The 19441-nt window shown below is 37.0% G+C and overlaps 2 protein-coding genes and 1 long non-coding RNA gene across 3 annotated transcripts in view; 1 reads left to right on the top strand and 2 right to left on the bottom strand.

Moving 5' to 3' along the window:
* ccnp (cyclin P) overlaps window positions 1–19441 on the top strand; it is a 68013-nt gene that overhangs the window by 4897 nt on the left and 43675 nt on the right. The gene's annotated exons all lie outside the window — the stretch shown is intronic.
* On the bottom strand, window positions 31–14484 carry samsn1a (SAM domain, SH3 domain and nuclear localisation signals 1a). The gene is made up of 15 exons (XM_079353623.1): window positions 14404–14484; window positions 12732–12899; window positions 12307–12347; window positions 11459–11499; window positions 11001–11087; window positions 10296–10390; window positions 8773–8896; window positions 7774–8204; window positions 4294–4371; window positions 3915–4037; window positions 3224–3341; window positions 2912–3063; window positions 2533–2745; window positions 2145–2292; window positions 31–776 (listed from the first exon to the last, which is right to left on the bottom strand). Exons 1-15 carry the CDS (start codon window positions 14425–14427, stop codon window positions 622–624), a joined length of 1998 nt encoding a protein of 665 aa, XP_079209749.1. The 5' UTR covers window positions 14428–14484; the 3' UTR covers window positions 31–621.
* Window positions 17214–18268, bottom strand: LOC306830784. Its single transcript, XR_013780011.1, has 3 exons — window positions 18174–18268; window positions 17783–17884; window positions 17214–17702 (listed from the first exon to the last, which is right to left on the bottom strand). It is a non-coding gene; the product is annotated as an uncharacterized lncRNA (long non-coding RNA).

Below are 19441 nucleotides of genomic sequence, written 5' to 3'. Positions count from 1 at the left end.
TATAAAAATATTATATTTATTTACTGTAGTCATACAAAACAATATAATTCATGTAGCAACAATAATAATAACAATAATATAAACAGTAAAACATATATTTTTAAATGTTAAATTGGAAGAATAAAGTATATATCATATTTCAGTCGCGGGTATTTAGGCACCAAGAACACATATACTGGCTATTTGTACATAAAATACAATGATTCTGAATCACAAAGAAAATAAAAGAACTTAAGGATTAATTGTGGCAACAGATTAATGCTATTTCTCACTTGAATTCAAAACGGACTCTTTCACACACGTTCATCCAGACACATTCAAAGAACAGATGCATGTTTCTGTATTGAATCTTTATAGGTCATAGGCGAGATTTGACTATGCGTTGTTCAAACCATGACACCACAAGAGTTCATCGAGGTCCCCTCAATTATAGGAAAGAAAGACATTAAATAGGATGTTAAATTGGATTAAAAGAAAAAAGTGAAAGCAATACAGATGGGATAAATAAAGGCTTTATATGGAGAAACAATAAAATATAGAATGTGATAATCCAAGCGATATTTAATCACTTTTTAATACCATATCCTCATAAAAACATACAGAAGTTGTCATGCAATCTGATTAAGAACACACTGCTTCTGTGAGCTGCTCTGTTTCCTCTTTGCTGTCGGAACATTCAGAAGGGATGAAGCAGCCCGAGTCTCTGGGACAGTCACTGTCTTCTTCCTGTTGACTGTTGGAAGGTTTTTGTTCTTCACCTTCTCTGACATCATCACCTGCATCGACAAAGCGAACGAAAAATGAATCAAACCAAATGTCAAAATATTACAAGTGTGTAAAGCTGACACTATTTGGCATTTCAATAGTTTCGTATCGTGCCTTGACACATTTACAACTGAATGTGTTTACCACTGACTGTCAAATGAACCAAAGAACGGGTGACGCAGCTAACTGCATCAGATAACATAGTTCCCTTTTGACACCATACCTTGTATTTTATCTCTCACATTCATTTCCTTTTCAGAGGAAAAACATATTCTACCATCCTTTAATATGTTGACTCTTCTTTGTCCCCATTACTAATCCTTGTGTCCAGGCCGCCAAATCTCTAACTCTAATGGAGTTGATTAAATTCCTGGCATCTAATGAGACTCAAAAGCTTGGCAGGACGATGCTGCCATCTGTTATGTCATGCTGTCAACAAAACAAACACAGCACAATGACCTTTGAATTTGTACAAAAACCGTTGTGGAAAAAGAAAACACCAATCATAAACTAGTGAGTAGTCTTCTTTCGAAGTGAAAGATTGTTCTGTTTTCATCCTTGCAGGATCTGTGATAATCAGCCTTCTGCTTTAAGACATCCGATTACAGGAACACCTTCAGCCTAATTAAGCACTTTCTGTCTGAGTAACTGGAAATCACTGATAAGCTGTTGTTTTGGAGACAGGATGTGGCAACCTTCAATCTCTCTGTGTTTCTGAATTCACCTGTTATTACGAATATACAATCTCCCTTTAGGCTCGTGCACTGAACAACTGTATTCTTTCACTTCTAAAGTTAGTGATTGCAATGAATGAGAAACAAGATGCACTTACATTGTTTGGTACAGTGGATATACGTACCTTTAGTTAAATATATCACTTTATAGAAAGTGGTTATTATCTTGTGCACAGCTTCTTAACAGTTAAGAGGTATTCTGACAGGATTTAAGAGAAATAAAAATGTGTCTCATTGCTTCCTTAAATACTCATATCTGTTTGGCTGATTCTCTGAGACTGGTCATGTGAACTAGAAGTCGTACAGGTAAGAAACCTCTTTGTACTATAATAAATGCGGAAAAGCCAATGCAGGGGTTTGTAACACAAAAAAACAGGAAGGCAATATCATGCTTGGGCATTGACACAAGAGATGTATTATAGACAGGAAACATGAGCATTAATATATTTATCATCCTTGCAAAGACTCCACCAACTCTACACTAAACTTGCTCTTATTGGTAGATTATCCTTGGCTATTATAGTACACTGGAAAGAAAAACTAGGAAATGTGTAAACCTCTGCAGTAAAAAACAAATAGTAGTGATCTGTAAAGTTGTGTGTCTTTAGCATTCACGTTGATATGTAAGTGATAGCAGTTGCTCACCTTCTGTGTAGCAGCATTCAGCAGCAGCCAAAAGTCTGTGTCTGTGCTCTGGATCTTTTACGTTCAGTTCTATGAGGTGTTTCTCCTGCAGGTGCAGCAAGTCCTCCACTGTCTGATATCCATTTAGCAGCAATGCAGAGGCATACTCCTGTAACAACAAGCAACAGTCACCATCTATCATCAAGTTCCATAATTAAGCTTGTTCGTTTCATAAAGGTTTTGCTCTAGTTGCCAAGAAGGCATCAGAGACCTATGATATTGATATATGCATCTTTGTAGTTATTTTGGGAAAATGTAAAAACATGTCAGGCTTGTTTTAACATCTCTGGAGTCTCCCACCCTTACTAAAGAAAGTGGGAGACGACAGGTGGGTGGATCCTTTCCTCACCTCAAGATTCAGTCGCTCCAGTAACTCCAGCAATGTTTTAGGCCGAGGTCTTTTACACAGATTTTGTTGTCGTACTTTTGGAGCCTCCTCCTCTTCTCCTTTCTCCACCATAATGTCCACGTATATGAATTTGAAGTTGCCCACTTTGTTGTGTAGCATGCCTGTCCAGATTCCCATTGGAGGCTTACTGATGATGTTGATGATGTCACCGACCTGGAGAACATCACAGTGAATGTTTGTAATGGTGATGAGCAATTGTGCTATCATGTGGTATTCATTTAAAACATTGTTTCTTTCAAATCAGAGTTATAGACATATTGTTCTGTCAGAGTGATCCTTTTCTTCTTATAAATGTCCTTCTTGTTGTATCATGTCTTACCTTGAGTTTCAGGGAATCTGTGTCGTAAGGACTTGGAACAAAGTCTGTGTGGACGCGAGCTCTGCCACAGAACTGACCCTGATAAGAGCCGTCCTCTTCCAGCCTCAGACTGTCCCTCTGACCAGAACCATTGGACTCACTGGTCACACCACCTGAACCCATGAACACAACAACACTGTGTTTACAATGTGACAAAAATACACTTTACTTTTGTGGATTAATGATATGACAACACAAATAAATCACTATATGGTGTGAAAAACCACCAAGAACTCTTTTCTGCAGCCCTGCAATGCAGAATTTGAGACTTACTGGAAGAGCTCTGGCCACTGTAGATGCTTTCTAACGAGTTGCTAGTCTTTGTTGGGTGTTTATCAGCTGGATTGCTGCTCTGTGTCTCTGCCTCTGGTTCTTTGTCTGTGTCATCACCCTTAGACGACAAAAATAGACATACAGTCATGAAACTAAAAAAAACCCTAAAAGTACAATCGTTAAAAACATTTAAGCAAATGTCTATTAAATGTATAATATAATGTAACTGTCCAAATCCTCATATTAGGCTATCCAGTAAATCCATATGAAGTTCAAAATCAACAAGGAAATTAAAAGAGAAGTTATTTAAAGATTTGTATTTCTCCATCTGTGATACACACAAAACTTGAACATGACACTCTTCGTTGTAGGTCAGAGTGAGACTCATTTAAATACTGCCAGCAACAGCGTCATTTTTTGAGGATGTGGGTTTTCAAAATTGATGAAAGTGATAAGCTTCTACGTGAGGCTAGTTGGCCATGAGTCTCTTTAGCACCTAAAATAGGTGTTGTGTGGGTTATTTGATTAATTGTTGTTGACTGCTGATCAAAAACAGAGATCTGTACTCTCGTATAAACCTGCTTGCGCATGTGAATGATCAAAAGCTTTATCACATCAAGGTCATTATATACAGTATATGTGTTTTAAAGCAGGTGTGTTTGTGGTGTATGGCTGTTCTCCAATGACTTACTGTCTCCTCTGAAAAGGGCTTGGCATGTTTTTTGCCCATTTTTCTGCGCATGGTCAGTGAAATAGCTTTCATCTTCTTCCCAATTCCAGCTGATTTATGTTGGTCTTCACATTCTTCCATAAGCTGTGAGGAAAAAAACTGGTTTAGGACAGTAATGATGACCATTTTAAATTTAGCACCAAATTGTTCTTTTTACCCCAATCGTCTTAAATTCATCAAGTCATTTGAATTAACTAACAAGCAAAGCATCTAGCTGCATCTTGTTCATATCTATGTTAATTAATCACTTTTACGATAGGAACATTCTCAAAGTAAATCACTCTTGCAACCAATTTTTTATTCATACACTGATTAAAGAAACACAAGTAAATCCACATACAGTTGTTCCATTGTCCTCTGGTTTGGCTTGTGATGGCGGATGTCTGAGACCCTCAAACTTGCCGAAGCTGGTGGAGCGCTAGAGGTATAGACAAAGGATGTCTTAAAAAAAAAGGCAACTGTAACTCATAGGTATAACAGTACCACATGATACACAATGTGTGTGTGTTTTTTTTCTCTCATCTAAGGTGTCTCAGTTCTTGAAATTCCATGAAGAATCTAATAAAATATTTGCAGCGTCATATACTGTCCATTGAGAAAAGCTTGCAGCACATATGAATACATAAATCTGGTAAAGAAAGCAAATACAAAGCCTATTCTTTGACTGTTTCAAAGTGAGACTTAGTGACGTATGAATGTGGTGCATTTTGATCATGGGTCAAATCAAATAGCCGTTTTGAGAGAGTCTATCTCTTGTGTACAGATGGGATGACATTTGTCTTTGAAAAAGAACAGTAGATAAATGGATATATAAAAATGATGCGTCCTGACAAAAATCTGCCTCAATTTTTAATTCTCATCTTTTTTTCCAATTTATCATAAATCTGAAAGTCATAATCTCCCCAAAGTCCCCCATCTACTCCACAGCAGAGCTCCAAAGTAATTACATAAATGAATAATCCCTGGAAATCCTGGTTAAATACGAGCTGCACAGTCCTAAACAGCCCTGTGTAGAGCATGCCCATGTCTACATTTATTCCTGAAAATCAGCCAGCAAAATTAAAGGGTTTATTTCAATGCTCATTACTTTACCCACCACTCTAATTTCAGTTAATATATCATTGTGACCTAAGCCCTTGTAGTTTGTCTTTTTTGCACCTGAAATGAAAAGTTATCGGGTACATTTGAACAAAGTCATTTTACTTTTTCAAGAATGTAAAGGTTTATTATAGAAAGATTGTAAAGCCTCCAATGACACAAAGAAGACCATGTTGTACTAGAAAAGTCCATTTGTTCTGTTGTTCAAACAGTTTGCAAAGGATATACAGGATGTAAAGGTTAATTATATATGCTGTATATAGGATGAATACCTTTACATCCTTAAAAATTAAAATGTTAACCCTTTAATCTTTTTTGAAAAGTGGGAAACTTAACTCAGCTACAGTTTATACAGACAAAGTATTCTCTTGTTAATTTACTCTAGAAAATCTGTAGACCACCAGATCTTTTTTTGGATATGAGCAATCCTTTAAAATGTCAAGACCAACAAAACGCTTTTTTTTTCACCTACCTTTGGCTTGCTGCTCTTTGCTTTGTCTGACACATTGGATGCTGCCCTTTGTAACATTTTTCCTTGTTTATGAGTATTTGTCAAATATCAGTCCCTTAAGATCTTCTTGTTTCTTAACCCAACTCTCCTGACAGTAAAGTGTTAACTAACTCTGGGCTGCCTGTCTGATGTGCTGGCTGGCTCACTTCCTTACAACACAGGATGTGAGGCAATTAACATGTTGTCTCTTGATGCAGTTTTGCTTTGAAAGGAAAAAAAAACAAGTGCTTGAGTATGCAATTTGTGGCCTGCTCTGTTAAAACATCGACAACCACTTCCAGGAACAGCTGCATGGAGGCTTTATCACTGTGGTTATATGTTTCTGTCAAAATAACCTAACATGTGAACTAATGTTACACCCTAACGCCACTACTTATAGTATTATAATGTTTATCCTGTCAATTCTTCGTATATCATCAGAAAGTGTCCTTTATGAAGAAAATAGGGAACTTGTTTTTGGTAAATCATGCTGGAGAAATGATTCTTATGCTACCATTTCTTAATGTTGGGTGAATACTTTTGAGGAAGTGTCGTTGATGACGTCTTAAAGTGGAAGCTTTGCTATGTGGAAACATTTTCCAGTTTATACCTCTCAACAGAGACATGAGTACAGAAATGCTCAGGCATGATGTCTGTGAATTTAGCACAATCAAACTACCTGTAAACTTCCTAAAAAAAACCTGTTTTATCTGTTTTTTTTCCGAGGATTTGACACAGTCTAACTTAAATCAAAAAAATAAATAAAACAAATAAAAAAAGGGGGGGGCATTTGTTGTCAGTCATCATTGCCCTGATGTTGCCACGTGAGTATTTGCTGCTGTGTTTTCATTACAGGGTCTCAATCGGTCAGTTGTGGAAAAGAGAATTCTAAAGACAAAGCCATTGCCTAATCCTGCTGCTTGCAATCAGCTCTAAACTCCTGTCAATCCAGATTAGGGCTTCCCCTTCTCCCAGGAGAAGCAGTTGTTCATCTGAAGAGTTCAAATGAGATATCAAAAATGTGAAAAGGTCACCTGATGATTATTGAAATATATTTAAACGCTGTACAAGAGATGGATTTCTTGAATTATGGGTGGAATTATTTAGATTGTTTTCGAAGAGTTTCTACAGGGAAATGCACAAGAAGATAATGTTGAGGTTTTCTGACAGACAGCAGAAAACGCTCATGTGACGTGTGCTGCAAGGAAGAGGATTTTGGCGCTACCTGTCTAACACTTCTCCAACTGAGCTCTATCCTTTTTCTTAATGATGTAGCACTCTGAGAATTATTTTAAATGTAAAGCATACAAATAAAGATATGCTGATTGATTGAAAGTGTGCTACTAATAAAATGTGTAAAATAAAACGTAGTCGTAGTAGCAGCAGCATTAGATATACTAGGAGTACTAGTCTTAGTTGTAGTAGAAGTAGTAATAGCAATAGCAGCAGTATTAGTATTATCACACTTGAAGTAAATTAATAGATGTGTTTTCAATGTGTTCCATGTTTAGAATCTCATAGAGAGAACAAGAAAAATATTGCATGTTTTAAATAGAAAAACAGACTTTGATTATGTACAGCGTCTCAAGTCTTTTTAAGCCATGATGAAGTATAAAGAGAGGGTTCTAACCTCTCAACGCTCACTATATACACTGAAGAGGCTTTGGGGTCAGTGAAACCACTTCTGTCCTTAAGAACCAATGACACTATAGATCCATAGGGATCTTGTAATCTCTACTACGGATCATCCTTTTCATCCTAGTTAAATTTCTCCTAAGTCATGTTGAGCTTTACAAACAGCTTGGTGTCACAAGTCAAACGCTACACGTGCTCACTCGGTTTCATCAGGGATCTTACGCCTCTAGAGATGTCGAGTCACGCAAAGAAAGTGGCTTGTAAAGTCATCGACACTGTTGCTGATATTAGTGATGAGGCACCTTTTAACATGCTGTACAGGTCAGGAAATAACTGAAGACAGCCTAATATGACAATGAATAATTCATTGTGTTTCTCTAACCGTACTAGATGTGTGTGCAAACAAAATGTAAAACGATGAAGAGAAAAAATGCTTTACAAAGAAAAGAAAAGTAAAAGTCTCATGAGCAGCACATTGATAAAGTTAGACAAAAAACTTCGGATTTGCAAATATGCATGGAGCAAAAAAACTGCATCAGATATATGGAAAGGACTTAATAATGGTTTCAAAGATCTAATTAATCAGCAGAAACTTACGTTTGGTTTTGACAGATCCACATCTGTGATGGATCGCGACACCTTTGGTGGGATCTGTGGTTTACAGTCCTGTTGTAGGCTGTTATCCTGGCCTGTCTCTTGCTGCTGTCCTTCCTCCCACTCCTTCCCATGAGGCGTGGCGAAGTCATGGGAGTGCACACGGTACTCTGTAAGCGGCCTGCGGCAGGTGTGCTGGATGGACCCCCAGGCAGGGCTACTGTCACCTGGGTTGCTCCAACGCTGGTGGTGGGTGTGGGTGGGTGTTGCTCCACCAGGTAGGGTGGCCATGTCCGTGCACCTGCCTGGGGTTGTGTTCTCCTGAGAGGGGAGGGTGGAGGACTTGCCTAGGTATGGCCTCCGGTCTGACCTGAATGGCACATCCAAATATTGGGGTCCCATTTGTTGGCTCATTGCACATGATGGAGAGTGCACTGAAAGAGGACCAAAGAAAATGAACATTAAATAATATCATTTAACAATTGTGTCTTAACTGCAGAGAAGGACAAACATTTCTATATATTCTTGTCCCCTTTATGCATTAATACCGCAAAAATAATTATTAATTATTAAATAATTAAAATTTATTAAAAATTAAGTTGTCTTTCTTTGTCTCATAATATTTGCCTTGCAATTACAAAAGTAGTTAAGATATTTTGAGGCTCAAGAATGTTTTTTTTGAAGAAGGTTTGAAAATAGTTTTCGCTTTTTGTTGTTCCATTTGAAGCAACATTTGTGAGCCAACACTGTATGGACACTGCATAAATCCACATGAATGGTTGCAACACTTGAAAGCAGAAGTATAATTTAGTATTCATCAGAGTAGAAAAGACGTGCGATGCTTCATTTTGACAAATGCTGCACAGGCCAATTCTGCTACTGTGTAAGCTCAGTGACCAAGCTCAAGCTCAGCTTGGTCACTGAGTCATAGAAATTGCTATAGAGTTCATAAAGGACATGAGAAAGTGGGGGAATATTTCCCTCCCTTTGATTCTGTCTCACCTGTGGAGTTGTGAGTTTTCTTTGGTGCTTCTCTAACACTCTTTCCAGCTGGTTTCTTTCCTGGCTTTTGGCTTCTTTTGACAGGAAGTTTAGATTCTGTAGTCACACCAGTGGTGTGGATACTCTGGAAAATTATAAAACAAAACTGAAAATCAAGGTCCACCCTAATAGTGGCATTTCTGTTTTCGGAGAAATATCTTAACATCTTTTAGATAGTGCTAAGTGATTTGGTACATCATTTCCAAATTCCAGATACCTGTTTGGCATAACTTTGGAAATCCCAATCACTTTCTATTTCATGCAATCATCAAGTCAAATCCCACATTGGAGAGTTTGTACATAATATCATGCTAATTCTTGAAATAGAGAACATGGTGAACATGGTAGAAGTTATTTCTTCTCAACAAATAAATATACTAACAATGATTAAAACAATAACAATTCCGTTTGGGATTGACGACATACTGATGTTAAATGGTAAACGGACTTCAACTTGTAGCATTCTTCTGATTACTCATCGACCTCAGGTCACGTCCACACATTTACACCACACTGACACACAAATGGAAGATGCTGCTTTGTATTCAATAATCCCAATCCTACACAATGTCATGTTGGGAGCAATTTAGGGTTCAGTGTCTCGCCCAATGACACTTCGACATGTGACTAAACCTTCAAGTTGAAAGATGACTGTCTCTCCCACGTCCAAGCCACATCCTTCCTCTTCCAGATGTTAGTATGATGTCACTTCAGACCACATATATCATTCAATAAGCTACTAGCACTACTGTTTTCCTTTTTTGTGATTATTTTCCATTATTTTATCTTTTAACAGATCCTAACAGGTTGTTGGTCCCTTCACCAAAACATGGCTAGCAAGGTGAAGAGAGCTGCTGATCAACAAATAGAGAGCTCTGTTTTGTTTTTCTGCTGGTTGAGCAGGGATAAGGCCTCTTGACCTCCCTGCATGAAAGACAAAAGTCCTCATTCACTACTCTCTGCCATGTGGTTGTGAGATTATACAGTAGGTCTAGCCCTCCTTGGAACATCTGTGCCGTATTAAAACCCAATCAGCATTTGTGTAAAACAATTGCACCATTATGGCAGACCAGAGGATCCCGGGATGTCACAAGCAGGGGGTAGCTTGAAAAGTCATAGGTTGACACGAAATGGCCACCATGAATCTGCACTTGCACTGACATCAGTTTAACACAGATGCTCGAAACTGGGTTTGATACATCTGTGCTAGCTTCCTAAACAAAAGTCACCTCACAAAAGGACAAGAGCATGTCGCTGCACAACCCTTTGTGTTTACTGTTCTAATCTAAAAAGTATTCAAGTCCATCCTTATTTCACTTTTGTTACCATCACTTATTTCCACTACATTTACATGTGGCAAACGCATCTAATACCTTTGTGATGTAACACAAATACAATACTTGACAGACAAAAATATTGATTGATTTAAATATCCAATGAGTGCAGCTGGCCTAAAGACTCCAGGGCATTGTTTTTATTCTGACCTGAGTTGAGGGGGCTTTCTCCTTTTTCTTTGTGGCAGAATGATGTGCTCCTTTCCCTTCTTTGGTTTCTGTTCTGCGTTTAGCCCTTCTCGTCTCTGGAGAGACACAAGAATTTAGGATATGAATCTCATTTGATTAGCAAAACACTAGTAAACCGAAAGTAAAAGCAAAACTTTGAACAATCTATAACTTAATGAGCTGATTCATTCATTTTCTATAATATTTTAGCTCAGAGGACAGATCTCCTTTGTTAAAACAATAGTAGCTGCGCATGAAAAGTTAAAAAGACTTTTACTGTAGTTTCTTGCTATTTTTGTTTCATTTCCTGTGTTAACTGTTTTTGCACCAATACACAAAAATGATTCTAAATCTGATTCTCTTTCGGACTCTCTACAGAAGTCCCAAAGAAAATAAAGCAATATGCCCTCACAATGTCTCCTTTTGTGTATATTCCAAGCCTATCTTTATCACTGTACTGTGCTTTATCGTTTATGTGATATGATGAACCGTCTCACAAGTAAATTCTTCTTTGCTCAAACCCCAAGACAAGGCCTTTATCTTTAATATCATGCACAATCGTTGAAGGATATTTTCACATTTTCAAACATAATAGCTTGAGATACAATTTTGTGTTCAGACATCATGCTGAGAGTCCAAGCAGACATTGACTTATGGATGAGTTTGACCTATTTATCTGCTATGTACCTTCATTGTGATTGTTGGTGACGTGGACTAAATCTTCTCTGCTCTTGGCAGGCTGCCAAACGGTGGTATTACGGTGTGGGTTGTCTGCTGTGAAGGGATATCAATCACAAACATTGAGGATTTTAAGTGAAGAGGCACAGTGAATGGAGGTCATACAAATTGTTTTCTAAGTCACAGACAGGCAGCTAGTAGATTACAGGAGGTTTAAATCAAAATGATAGACAAGGATTTTACAAAGCTGAATGATTTTACTTTAGTCCTCCAGAGAATTCATGGTTTAGGTGAATGCCTTGTAGAGCCAAAGTTCAAAGTATTTGGCAATTATAATGTTTTTGTTATTTATTTATTTATTTTTTACAATAAATACACACAAACAATATTTCTATCTAGCTGCTATCAAATCTCTTTGAAGATGGACATGCCTTAATACGGCATTTAAAAAAAATGTTTGTACTCACCCAGTGCTTCAATATCTGATACAGACTTGGATATATGTGTTCTGAAAATCAAATGAAAAAGTTTTGATTACATGTGTTCTAATTTTCGTAAAAAAAAAAAAAAAAAACCCTCAAAAGCCCTCACTGATGTGATATGTCATATATCAGTCACCTAATGTGAAAACAAAAAAATAACACATCACAGAAGAATAACTGCAAAAGTTTCACGACACTTAAAAAGTAGTTTGTCTGCTCTATAGTTTTCAGTAGGAAAGCATGATCTATTTTTCATGTTCACTGAGACACAGTTATGTGACAGCAAAGCTGAATTTCTTTTTAAGTAAAGTCAGGGAAGAAAAGGTGTTAAGGTGACTGTGGGTTTTAAGTAGGTGGGACTTCAATCCTCTTAGTCTAACAAGCCCAAAGCCATAAGCTGCCTTCTGGTGGCCAGTATGCAGGTCCCTGCCTCTCAAAAAAATAAACAAATGTACACATCCAACCTCACAATGTAAAGACATTTTAATTCTTGCTTTAAATAGGCTGCAGCTCCCTCTTCTAAAAGCATTGTCTTGTTAATTAAAAACGTGAAGGATTAAGAATGCTGCCAGTCTGCTTTGCTGCGGGAAGGATTTACAGTATTAACCCTCTGTGAAAATAAACAGCGAGCCTTTCAAGCCATATGTGAAAAGCCCTTTCACTTGCATGGAAGATTTTCACTGCACGCACATCCAATAAAAGAATAAAAAAGAAGGCTATACGGTTCAACAAGGGCACCCAGACGCCAGAATTACAGGCATTATTACAGTTCATACAATTCATTGTCTATTTGACTGTTTCATTGAACAAGTGAGCATCTACGGTGAACTCACCTTCTTTTCTTTTTATTAGAGTTCTTCCTCTGAGGCATCTCCTGAGATAAACCAGAGCATTTTAATCAGATAGCTTATGGTCGATATGGAAGAAAATAGGGTGAAAAGCACATTAATTGGATATAAAATGAAATATATAAAATGAAATGTTTATACATGGTCATATGTTGTGCACATGTATTAAGATATATCTACAGTATGTAGTTTAATGAGAATCAATTATTTAATGGGAATCAATTTAAAATTATCTATTTCCTGGCCCTAGTGGCTCATCTTTTTAATTCATCTTTGCTTTATGGGCACATTCTTGTAAGTTGGGGTCCAAAAGTCCCATCCAATACAGTTATGTGATGATCGCTGATATGGGCCATCATTAACAATGCTGAGAAAAAGCATCTCATTATGCAGGTTTTTGTTTGTCTCACCATAGATATAGACCTTCCAGACCCTCGCCATTTTGTGTTGTCATCCAAAAGGACAGCCGGGCTGCATGAGCGGCTGCATGAGCGACTAGAGGAACGGCTGGGGATGGGTGGCTGCGGACCATCACTAGAGTTCTGTACCACCTCATACAGGCTGTCCATAGATCCCTCCTGTGAACACAGAGAGAGCTAAAATCTGTTAAACAGTATTACAGACACGTTTGCAGCAGGAGCAATTCATGAATGGGTTTAATCTGTCCTGCTGGATTAAATCCTATGTGTATGATGAGGCACACATCAGTGTTGACATATCAAGCAGGTTTGTGTCAGTTGGAGGACATTTCATGTTGTGTAATGATCACTTATCCTTACTCAATTCTACAGCTATGGGGCACAGACATCCTTTCATATTATTCTTATTTTCCCCATGAGCATAAAGTGAAGAAACCTCGATAAATGAACGTGACAGACAATCTTATTCCCTGACACAGGCACAAACCATCGACATGAGAGTTTTGAGGATTTGGTATTTTTATAGAATTATGATGCTACAAAGCTCTTTAAAATGTGCTTGTCAACCATGGATGAAGGGCAGGATGGAATTTCGTCAGAACACATTTCTGTGTGGATTAAAACGTGTTTGGCTTGTTTGCATTTCTTCTTGGAAAGCATTGCAATTTATCTCCTTATCCATCTTGTCTTGCTATAGCTCTGTGTTGGACTGACAGCAAAAAATGACTAATGGTTTGATACATCTGCTATTAGATTTCAGGTCTCTTTTTGCATCCATGATGGCCTCATCATCTTCATTTTTGACAGATTTGTTAAAATTGGATTTCACAAATGACCAAATCACCACCTAAACAAAACAAAGATTTCCAAAATGTATAAGTAGTGAACAAATTAATTATGTACAAGATGCTATTGTTCATGGGATATGAAACAAAAGCAACAGAGAATGGAATTAGTGCAATCACTGTTCAAGCCTGTGTTTTTAAACAAGACATAAGGTAATAATCCTGATTACTGATCAACATCTGTTGTAAGAAAATGTCCTGTATGCCCTTATGCCCTCTAGTATGACAGCTACAGCAGCATGATGAGGGACCTTATGCGTGAGAGGTACATGTGCAAATATACCATCAAAAGCTTGTCTTTGCTTTTGTTGCTTCCATTTACAATACAATGCTTATTTCATTCGTTGGTATCTCTTTCTGTGAAAACAATAATAACAGCATGCCTTACAGCATTGAAGTACACTAACATGGTTCTATTGTGTCTAACACTTACTTGTGTTATGTGCAAAGTAATTTTCATCAAAAAGCATGTGATTTTTCAGTATGTTCTTTTACATGTTCAGACAGTTGAGACGCAAATGCATGCACAATCAGCAACACGTATACCAAGTTATAAAAAATAAAACACACAAAGCTCTCTAAGGCTACAGTGTCCTGTGTTTTGGATTTTATTCTATTCATCTGGCTGAATAACTGATATGAAGCTTATGCATATTTAACCACATATACAATACACTATACTTACAGAGGATTGTTTTAGTTACATAGATCCAATGTGTTGCTAAGCTCACACTTGCGTCACAGGGCTAACTTCTCTTTCCTATTGCAGCTCACAAACAGCTTTTTTATAAAGATGCAGCAATCAAAATGAGTCTTACCAGTGAAAAGCAGAAAAGGTTCATTATGGCTGAGACGTGTTCTTGTTGTTTTCGTTCCCTGATGGAGCAACAGAGTAACAGCCAAAGACTGAGAGACACAACAGCTCAGTGTGAGCCCAGCCTGGGTCGCCTGCTGTCTTCTCAGATTAATACCACAGTGAAATCCCTTTCCTAATCCAATAGATGGACCACCATTACTCAGCCAGCTAGTAGAACCAACAACAAGTCTATCGTTGGTGGAGCAACTAGATAAGTATTTGTTTTGAATCCTTTTTTTAAGCTTTGTCCATTAAGGATACGTTTGAGTGTCATTATGGCCTAGTGCTCACACCATTCCAATAGCTGTTTTATGAATTGAATAATTTAAAATTGAAGACGAATAAATATAGAATAGCACATTAAAGAATAGTTTTGCACAAGCATTATATTTATTCACATTTCTGGATCCAAATGAGTTATTTAGAAAATGTGTTGTTGTTGTTTTTTTTATTTAGAGAAAAAAAAAGTGACTTCAGGACACAAATATGTTTGATAAGATGCAAAGGTACCAGAAGAACTTCCAAGTAAATGAGAGCTTCATTTACATCAACCATGCCCCACGCAGTCATCATTTACTCACTCAGCCAAAAGATAGTCTTCCAATCTGCAGCCACAGCTTTTTCTGTGTGGGCGGCAGACATCCTCAGTAAACAACTACATTTTACCCTAATGATGAAATGGTTTATCTGAAGAATAAAATAGAACAAAAACAGGATTTGAATGCAGTGATTTATTTGAATTAACTTTTACCCGAGGATTATTGAGTGAGTGGTATGAAAGTTGTAGACAAATTCTACACACGATGTGTGTGTGTGTGTGTGTGTGTGTGTGTGTGTGAATCATCATCATTTTCAACCAGTAAAAATGATGATCTAGTAATCCACCTCGCATCCACCTATGGTGTCTGAGCTACTCTAATGTAAGGAAGAAACAGATGGAGAGATTAATACATATGACCTATATTTTCACACTGACATGCGGTATGATTTTCCATAAGTAGTATGATATGTGATGATTGGAAGTATTTTAAATCCGTCCTCTTCTTCATCTCAGTCAGTGGATTATTGTACTTTATTGTTACGTATTTGTGTCTTCTATGAATGCCCGATGGTTATTTAAGACACAGAAACACAAGAACTATATTGGACAAAAGTCTATTCAATAAAGAGCTTCAATGATAATCAAACACAGACTATGAATTATTAAAGGAACCAAATAATAATTTCTCCGACTACCTTAACCCTTTTTAGGGCACTCATTAAAATACTTTGAAATTCAAGTGTTATTGGGGAACATAACAGAATTTTATTTCTGTTAAAACATTTTTAAAAAATTTTACATTTTATTTTAAAAAATAAACATTGACGAAGTTATCATATTTGGTTCAAAGGCCACAATAGCAAGATCAGTGGTGTAGGGTGATCTCCTCTAATTGGCTGAGTGAGAATCACATTCTTCTCGACCTTAGTGAGGTGCAGAAGGGTGGCCATATGTAATGTGTACTGAAATTACCAAAAATAAAAAAAGTTACTTGCCCGATAAATTGTTAACACACTTAGTTGGCTACCTAAATTTGCAGATTGCTCTTAGTAAACAAAAACAAACCAATTTGCTGTCAAGAATTAATTGAGCTTTTCTTAGCTCAAAGATGAGTCATCAGCATCTTAGCAAGAAGTTCTCCACTGTGTTTTGATTCCAGTAATAAGCTCAGGCTGCCAGTAACAGGGTGTCACATTCCCTCCTTCACATGACAGCAGTGAATGCTGCTCTGCAAGATTGATTCTCCACCCACATGTTTCATGATAACTTTCAGTATAGGTGTTGGTAAAATGTAATGTTTGTGTTTTACTATCTGTATTTAAAAAAACATCCTCGTGAATAAAAACAAAACAAAATTGAATAGTGTTCGGCCTTGACGGATTATAAGACACTTGTATGTGTTTGTGGGTTTTGCATTTTCCCTTATTTAAAGGGAGCAATATGTAACTTTGACACCTAGCATTTGAAATTGGACCTGAAGTCCAAACAGCTCCCCTCCCTACTGAATCTTGAGAATTAAACCAGCTCTGAATTTGTCTTGAAATCTTTCTTGCGTTCAAACCTCTCTCCATTTTTCAAAAACCATCTATAATAATTATCCTAGTTTAAATACTAGTTCATCGTGTTTTCTGAAGCTGCTTCAGTTGAACAGTTTCTTCTTAGGTTGGGTAGAATCAGTTTTATCTGAACCTTTCTTTGCCCGCTTTGATTGCTGCAACACCTGTTGGTTTTTGTCTGGCAGACTGAGTGGCGTCCAAAACAACTTTGTGTGGGCGTGTCATAAAACCGCCTTCTTCTCTGGTCAAAACAAAAAACAAAACATTCTCCACCAGAAATGAAACTTAGCAGGAGGACATACTGGCTGCTACCAGCCCTTCAACATAGCATATTTCCTTAATATTTTATAATACAGTAAGATCATCTAATGATTTAATTAAGCAGATATCTCACATATTGGACCTTTAATTACCTAATTTAAACGGACATCAAACAAGGTTAAAGGAAATTCATCTTAGCCACCAAGCCCCAATTGTGTTTATATACCTGAGCTTTAAAAATACAAATTGTTACCCTGGCTGGTCTAAATGACAGAGATGTATTTGAAAGAAAATGAAAGGAACCTAATGTCAGTATATGAGTAATAGTGGTAAAAATGTTGGCTACTGCTAAAGTCTCCAGACAAGAGAGATGTTTTTTGGCATCACCAACAAAAACACTCATGAAACATTGAATGGGAACATTAAAATGATTTATTCAGCTTTTGATCCGTGATTTTGATAGGTAGTCAAACTTTACATTGTAGCAGTGACAGAGAGCGACCCACATAGCAGCGGCTGTTGCAATGACCCAGTAAGTGACATCAGCAATGGATTAAGAGTGTGTTTGTGTGCATGCATGGGGTTGCCCCACTTCCAGCTCTAGTTCATTTCAAATTTCATAGCCGTGAACACTAGGAGTGAGTAGATAATGACAAAATAGTGAAAACAGTTCAACATTTGTCCATCTGGAAACATCAAATAACAGAGATACATTTATGACATGGTTGAAATATTTCAAACAAGCAAGCCAACATTTTGATTTAAGAAATTAATTTTCTTGTCTAATCTATCAAAGATTTAGAAGGTTGGTTGATGCCTAGGGGATGTTGCAGAAGTCCTCCGTGCAGCAAGTTGTGTGCATGTCTTCTTTGCATGTTTGAGCACAGGTACGAGTAACAGTCCCTGTAAGTAATAAAACAATATTAAATGACTGGACCTTTTCAAAAATCTGTGCTTTATGAAAAAATAAAAGGCTGACATACCTTGATGTTCCTTAACCATGCAGAAGTGGACATTTGGACAGTCGGATGTCACATGACAGTCGGCATCCCCTCCGGTGCAAGTGTAACACTTGATAGTGAACACTGATGAGAAGACAAAATCCATAAAAGTTGGTTTCAAATTTGTTGCAATATCACAAAGAAACAGAGTAACAACAACTTTTATATCAAATGACATCCGGCCAGAGGTGGAATCATTAAAAGCTTTTTATCATCAGACGACATTTCCATTATCTTAAAGTAAACAATGTCCTTCTACTGGTAAAGATGCCTCAATTTATGTTCAATATTCTTGTTAAAATCTTTTCACCTCTTGGAAAATATGGCTTTGTAAAGACAATACAACAATCTAAAAGAACCAACGTTCGCTCACCTTGAGTGCTACACAGCAGAAGCAGCAGTGTAAGAAGCAGGACCTTCATGTTGTCTGGTATGTGATCTGACTCGCCACACTTGCTCTTTTATACTGACAGTCTTGAACACATGCCACATACCATTTTAGAAATGTGCTGTACTTCCTTGTACACTGTTATTCCAGTAACTCTATTGTTCCAAAGTTTTTAAAAAAATGTCACGCCTCACAAGTTGTTAAAGCTGTTCATACTTTTGTTTTAGAGCAAGATGTTGTGTCCCAGTTAGATCAGCTTGTTTTTAACCCTCTCTTGTTTGGTATTAAGGATTTTGTTAGTACTCTTTGCATTTGAGATCTATTTTAAGCATGCACTATGAATATAATTGCATTAGAAATATATAACATTGTGATAAAGTCAGTTGTTTATTTTTCAACATTCCACAGCTCTGAAGAAGCACGCACTGTAAGGTCAGCTTTGGGCAGGTCTAACAGGTAACAACTAAACTCCCACAATAGAACAATACTTAATAGGATGATTAGTTTGGCCTGGTTTTTCCCTGGATTATATTTCTTCAGCTACAAATTAAAAATGACCTACTTTGAGGTTATTTGTAATGACCTTGCTAGGTGTGCTGGTTTATAGTTTATCAGTTCATTTATTTACTAGTTTATTTGTGTTTTTTTCCTCATGTGTCAGTTCATTGTTGGTATATTGCTCCTGTCGTTTGTGCCTGTTTCATGGTCCTCGTTGATTCCATTGGATGTTGCTTTAGGTTTTGCCTTTTTTTAAATAAACGTTTATGTTGTTTTTTGCAATTGTGTCCACCTCCTTTGATTTTCAACAACACATGACACACCTATGCTTTATGGCACATTATCAAACAGTGTATCAAGCACACAATACCAAAAACTTTGACTCTATTGTTCTTTTGTTTTGCTTTATATTCAAATAAGAATCAACTAGGACAGATTGTGTTATAATTTATCCAAATTTTGTCAACACCAGAAAGTCAAGTTTGAACGAGCATAAAGCTGTTTCTTTTGTGATGTGGTGAAATGCAAGACAAGGTTGACATTTTATCTCCACCCATGCTTTTTATAATTCAAAACTTAAGTGTTATATACTTATAGAACACAGAACCAATCATAAGAATACTGATTCTTCACATAGTTTTACTGACTCTTTACATATTTGATTCCAATCAGTAAAGTAAGAAATGGTTGCGTTCATCGAGTTCATCGGAGCAGTTTGTTTTTCATACAGCATTCTAAAATACTTTCGGTTCATT

Source organism: Symphodus melops (assembly GCF_947650265.1).
Source record: "Symphodus melops genome assembly, chromosome: 10".
Classification (NCBI taxonomy): Eukaryota; Metazoa; Chordata; class Actinopteri; order Labriformes; family Labridae; genus Symphodus; species Symphodus melops.
This window is presented reverse-complemented; position numbering and strand designations above follow the sequence as displayed.